Source organism: Triticum dicoccoides, chromosome 5B (assembly GCF_002162155.2).
Source record: "Triticum dicoccoides isolate Atlit2015 ecotype Zavitan chromosome 5B, WEW_v2.0, whole genome shotgun sequence".
Taxonomy (NCBI): domain Eukaryota; kingdom Viridiplantae; phylum Streptophyta; class Magnoliopsida; order Poales; family Poaceae; genus Triticum; species Triticum dicoccoides.
In genome coordinates this window covers 512762596-512769265 of record NC_041389.1, presented here as the reverse complement: position 1 = coordinate 512769265, position 6670 = coordinate 512762596, and the positions used below count along the sequence as shown (strand labels likewise).

At 51.8% G+C, this 6670-nt stretch overlaps 1 protein-coding gene across 1 annotated transcript; it reads left to right on the top strand.

Annotated features, from left to right (window-relative positions):
• Nucleotides 1–3886: 3886 nt before the first annotated feature.
• LOC119311241 (cytochrome P450 78A9-like) lies at nucleotides 3887–6118 on the top strand. Its single transcript, XM_037586879.1, has 2 exons — nucleotides 3887–5046; nucleotides 5144–6118. The coding sequence occupies exons 1-2, from the start codon at nucleotides 4060–4062 to the stop codon at nucleotides 5771–5773; spliced, it is 1617 nt and encodes a 538-aa protein (XP_037442776.1). The 5' UTR covers nucleotides 3887–4059; the 3' UTR covers nucleotides 5774–6118.
• Nucleotides 6119–6670: the final 552 nt, after the last annotated feature.

Genomic DNA, 6670 nt, shown 5'->3' with positions numbered 1-6670 from the left:
CAGATCAAAGAAAGCACCCTGGTAGCTACAAGGCCAAAGAGATATGTCAATTTGTGCTCATAGGCAGCCGTCCGAATCCTACCCGACTAATCGTGGGTAAGGTATATGGTAGGGCGGACATCCCACATAGTCCTGGATCAATAGAGGGTTAGTTCAAATTGAACTAAATCTAAAGGGAGAACTAATAACTACGGTAAATCTAGTGCGGGGCGGATCGGGCGGCACTCTGCACACCTAGATAGAGGTAGTATAACTCTTTGCCCACAGTATGCGGAGCCCAATCAGACAAGCTAATATGCGTGGCCAAACTATTGTTTGAGTTTCTAGACTATTAAGTTAAGTCATACACTTTAACGGTATGATGCGTGAATGTACAACAAACCCTTTGTTTAAACAACTGAAGTCTTCTACTCTGAAATATTGAAATCTTTTTTGTTTGATCATGTTATAAAACGAGTTCAATTTTTGCATTTCTTAAAAATACTATCGGATGATATATATTCCTTCAAGTGTGTTGAGCTTGCTGCTGGGTACCCATCGGGCATTGATACCCATCGGGTATGGGTACAAACAAGGTTTTGTACCCGTGGGCTAGGGTATGATGGGCATACATTGGCCCTATTTGTTTTAACTTTAGGCACCAGATTCTTGTAGAAAAAAAAATCAGAAGCTAGAATAACAACCATTTGGAATCAGCTTTGCCAATGAAACTGAATATGGATTCACACCATTTTTAGGGCAATTGCTTGAAGCATGTCCAGGTGTAATTCAATGGCAAACCTAATTCAGCTTTGCGTGAAGCGAATTCATAGGTGATCCAAAGCCAACTGAAACTGAAACAAACAGGGTCATTGATTCCTATGAGCATGTAGGGTATGGGTATGACATTGTTGTAACTGTCCCATACCGGACCCATTGACATCCTATTTGTTAAGTGAAGCTAGTGGAGTGTCTTGGAGAAAAGTCGTTAGGTAGAAAGAATTGAAGGAGTGTAGATGGTTAAGAAGTTGCTTCAGCAGAACTTCGCAAGGAGACATGGCAGGAATTCTACGGTGCTCGTGATCACGATGAATTGATGTTGTCGCTAATTCATCTAATATTGCTTGGCTTTTTTGAGGTGCCTTGAGCTTTTGTAGAGAATTGTTTATGAGCTTTTTATGTGTATTTTAGCTTCATGTGCTTATGTTATACTCCCTCCGTTCCAGAATATAAGGTGCATTAGTTTTTGTGTAAATTAAACATATATATTTAACCATTATTATAGAATAAAATATAGACATCTACAATACAGAACAAATAAAATATTAAAATAATTTCCAAAATGGATCTAATGATACAAATTTTGTATTGTAGATATTGATTTTTTTTCTAAAAACTTGGTCAAACATGCAAGTGTTTGATTTAAAAAAACTAATACACCTTATATTTTGAAACAAAGGCAGTAATAAGTAGAAAAGTGTCGTCTAGGTTGCTTGGATGGGCCAGAGGGTCTCGTCAAGAGGGTGGAGTGAGTTACCCCTCCTTGCTTACTCCTTTTTCCTTTGTTTTGTACTGCCTCTGCAGAAATACCTAATGGAGCTCGAGCTCCATGAAGCTCTTTATTTGAAAACTTTAAAATAATTGTTTCAGTTTCAGAAAATGCTGGAAAAAAGTTACACATATACATATAGATGTATACTAGTCGTCTGCAAAGTTTCATGATGAAATACCTTTCTTTACGTGAGGTACAGAAAAATGACAAAATCACGTATTTTCTAGCACATGTACTAAAACCACATGATTTTTTTTTGTGTACATGCCACATAAAGAAGTATTTCGTGCTGGAATTTCACACAAATCTATTATACATCTATAACCACTTGTGTATTTTTCAGAATTTCTTAACTCTTTTATTTTTTTTAAAACTTAAACAAATGATTTTTGAATGTTTGAAAATAAAGGGCGCCATGGAGCTTGAAAGCGAAAAAAATCCACTCTCCTACCTTAGTAACTAAATATATTATAGAGGTAGTATGTTTTTAAGCACTTTGTAAACCAATTTGCATCACACATTCAATTAACCAGCAAAAGTTTTTCAAAGAAAAAGACAACTTGTAAACTGTTCGCGGTTTCTTCGATGAAAATCGCCAAGGAGGCTCCTTGTTTAAAAATAAAATTCAACCAATGTGGCATGAATCGAGCTGTTGGATCCACTCTGCTGTTTCACCCATTTGCATTCCTCACATACCCAGTGTTGTTCTTTTTCGCAGCGGGAAGTTGTGATCCAATGCAGCGGCGGTGGATCTACTCGGATCCGGTCTATGTTCGTGTGCTTTCAGGTTGGATCCTTCCGATCTATACGTTTCTTCATTGGTGGGCGGTTGTTGTTCTGGTGCCCTGGTTCTAGGTAGCCGTAGCATGACGACTTTTCGACTGTCTATTACAAAAAGTTTTGTCCGGCTCCGGCGAGGGAGGGGCGATGATGGCGCAGCGTCTTCGGCTCGCTCATTGTTTGTACTCGTCGTTGGGTGGTCTATGGATCTTGAAGTGAATTTTATTATATCTGGTGTTCGTTGTACCGCCATGATTGAAGATAAGTAGATAATTTTTTGAAGAAAAAACACCTTGTAAACTGTTGGCGATTTCTTTGATGAAAAACACCAAGGAGGCTCCTTGTTTAAAAATGAAATCGACCAATGTGGCCTGAATCCATCTGCTGTCTGGGCGTAAAGTCAATATAAGCGAGCGATATGAGCACCAACATCTTGACTTTGTTCCACTCGAACTGTGTTATTTCTCCCATTTGCATTGCTCACATGCCCGGGGATGACTAATTCTTTTTCGCAACTGGAAGTTGTGATCCAATGCAGCGGCGGTAAAGATAATGCTTGTATCTACTAGCACCAGTAGTATAGCTACGAGTACTATGCTATGCTGACCTTCCATGAAGCCCCGTCTTAGCTATGCTATGTTAATTTAATGGAACCGCCAACATTGACGCTATAAACTAGTTTTAGCATGATGCGCCGGGGATTTGGGGGTCCCTTTCCTCATTTGGACGTGACGGCCGCTGCCTGAACCTAATCCGTAATGAGGGCAGGTTAATCGCCTCTCCATGCACGCGGACGAATTTGTTTGCAGAATGCGTATGCCAGCGGTGCTCCACATACGACGTAGCGTACATGGTTGAGCTCAGGCTATTCGATTCGATTCCGTGCATGTATGGCCCAATCGATGCAGCTATACTGGCTGTAGTTGCTATACGGAGTAGCTGCAGTTCATCGCTGGATGGATGGATGGATGGATGGATGGGTTGGTGAGCAACGTGATCGATGCGCGCGTACGTGCCGTCACCTCTCTCCCTCCCGGGGAGGCCCGGCCCGGTGGCGCCGCACGAGGCCCGCGTGACGACGTGCCGCCGCAATCCGCGCGCACCCCACAGTGGGCATGGGCGATGGAGCTACGGCTACTGAACTGAACCGAACCGACCTTGCAGCTCACGCGCCTCATGTGTATGCCTACTCCTACTAGCTAGCTCGGCCGGCCGCTTCTCGTTGCCCACCGGATCGGAGCAAAACCGCATGGCCATCACGTGCCACCCCATGCCGCAGCTGGCTCCCGCTCCACCGCCGATCGTTGTTCCCCCCGGTCCCGGTCGCTTTGCGTGCCAGGCCAACACAAATACGGAACTCACACAAATATCGTACTACTCCTACTACGTCCGTCGCGCTAGCCTTGGTCCTTGGATGCCCCTCCACTACTAACGCCCGCATTTACCGCCATCATCAATTTGGCCAAGCGAAACGCCTGCACTGCTTCTCTCTCGGCACTGATGATGCGCCGGACCATCATCATCAACGCCATTAATTAAATTGAATTGAACCGATCGCCCTGGTTTCGATCCGCCCTCCGCTCCCCCGATGGAGCTCCCCTCCGTCCGCCCGTGTGCGTCGCCCTTGCCGCCTTTCCTGCGGCTATAAAACCGGGCCACGCCCCGACCATGACTCCCCAACTTCAACGCACGCACCACCCCAAAAGCCTCAACAACACCCGAACCAAAGCAAGGCAAGCGAAGAATCCATGGCGACTCCCGACGACTGCGCCGCCAGCTGGCTTCTGTACCTTTCGCTCGCCGCCAAATGCGGCGGCGATCACCCCGGCCGCCTCGCCGGCCTCCTCGCGGTCTGCGCCGCCGCCTTCGCACTCACCTGCCTCCTGCACTGGTGCTTCCCCGGCGGGCCGGCCTGGGGCAGGTGGTGGCTCACCCGCCGCCTCAAGGGCTCCCTCGTCTCGGGGCCCAGGGGCTTGCCGCTGATCGGCAGCATGTGGCTCATGACCGGCCTCGCCCACCGCAAGCTTGCCGCCGAGGCCTCGCGCCTGGGCGGCCGTGCTAAGAGGCTGATGGCCTTCTCCCTCGGCGAGACGCGCATGGTGGTCGCCGCGCACCCGGACGTGGCTAGGGAGATCCTCTACAGCCCGGCCTTCGCCGACCGCCCCATCAAGGAGTCGGCGTACGGGCTCTTGTTCCACCGCGCCATCGGCTTCGCGCCCCACGGCGCGTACTGGCGCGCGCTCCGCCGCGTCGCCTCCACGCACCTCTTCTCCCCGTGGCAGGTCACCGCGTCAGCTCCCCAGCGCGCTGTGATCGCGCACCAGATGGTCGCAGCCCTCGCTAGCGCCGGCGCCGGCGTCGAGGTCCGGCGCGTGCTGCGGCGCGCGTCGCTGCACAACGTGATGTGGTCCGTGTTCGGCCGCCGCTACGACCTGGGCACCGGCAAGGAGAGCGAGGAGGTCCGCGAGCTGAGCCACCTGGTGGACGAAGGCTACGACCTGCTGGGCCAGCTCAACTGGTCCGACCACCTCCCCTGGCTGGCCCGCTTCGACCCGCAGGGCACACGCGCCCGGTGCTCCCGTCTCGTCCCCCTCGTGAACAGCTTCGTCGGCCGCATCATCGACGACCACCGCTCCGCCGCTCCGTCCGCCGCCGTCAAGGACTTCACCGACGTCCTGCTCTCCCTCCAGGGCGGCGACAGGCTCGCCGACGCCGACATGATCGCGGTGCTCTGGGTGTGTGCAACCGAACCCAAACCAACTCCCAAGCGTACACAGCCACGCACGTTTCGTTTCGTTCCAGGCCTCTGATACGTTCATCTTTGGTGTGCAGGAGATGGTGTTCCGCGGGACCGACACAGTGGCGGTGCTGATGGAGTGGGTGCTGGCCCGGCTGGTGCTGCACCCGGACGTGCAGGCGCGGGTGCACGAGGAGCTGGACCGCGCGGTGGGGCCCGACCGCGCCGTGACCGAGTCCGATGCCGCCTCCCTCCCCTACCTCCACGCCGTCATCAAGGAGACACTCCGCGTTCACCCGCCCGGCCCGCTGCTCTCCTGGGCCCGCCTCGCCACCTCGGACATTCACGTTGACGGGTTCCTCATCCCCGCTGGCACCACAGCCATGGTGAACATGTGGGCCATAACCCACGACCCCGACGTGTGGGCCGAGCCGAACGAGTTCCGCCCGGAGCGGTTCGTCGCCGGACAGCCGGCCGCCGAGCTCTCCGTCATGGGGTCAGACCTCCGCCTGGCGCCGTTCGGGGCCGGGCGGAGGAGCTGCCCCGGGAAGAGCCTGGCGATGGCGACGGTGGCGTTCTGGCTGGCGACGCTGCTGCACGAGCTGGAGTTCCTGCCCTCCCCCGACCCGGCGCGCGGCGTCAACCTGGGGGAGACCCTGAGGCTGTCGTGCGAGATGGCGGCCCCGCTGGCCGTGACGCCGAGGCCGCGACGCCCGGCGGCGTGATGACGCAGCGTGCCTACGTACGTGCGCGCGCGCGCCGCTAGCTGCCTAGAGGCGTTGTCGCTACCGGTCGGCTCGCTGGCCTGGTACCACGCACGCACGTACGCTTATCCTGATGAGCAACTAGCAAGTGATGAATTACCTAGTAGTAGTAGACTTTATATATGGACGTGCCAGGTGACGACCGTGATGTTTTTGCCTTCTTTTTGTTCGTTCCCAGTTATTATTTCGTTAGCCTTTTATTATTTTCTCTTCTGCAACTGCCCTGTAAGATATTGCTAGCTGATGTATATATATTCTACTACCTACCGGTACTAAGAAACAAATGTCTCTATCTTGTTATTATTATCCTATTCTGAGCATAATGCTACTAGTAGTACCTGGTATGGTGACACAGTGGATGGGGTATGATCACGTCCAAACATGGCTGGTAAATATCAAAACATGTACACCAACCAAGCAAGCATATCCAAGTCTACAGTGACAGTAGATTCTTGTCGCGTGATCAGCTGAAATGCACCGCTAAGTTATTGCAAATGCTAAATATTTGCGTGTTTTCTGAAATTGTGAGGATGGCATGAGCTATCAACAGGGTTACCACCCCCTGGGGCTGAGCATGGCCAAAGCGCGCGGAAAACAACCGGGCAGCCGTTTCTACCCAAGCGCGTGCCTCCCTTATCCCCGCGCGTGCACCCATCCACACCGCCCAAAAAGCACTTCTCCAAGGCCACCAACAAGTTGCGCGCTACGCTACAACCTCTGGGGGCTCAAAGATTGCTCCGTGGTGAACCCGACCGCATGCACGGCACGATCTTTGTGCAACAACATCCAACGTTGCTGTCCCACGCTAAAAATCTGTTACTGTTTGCTGCAGACGTTCGGTTGCGAGAAGAAGAGTCA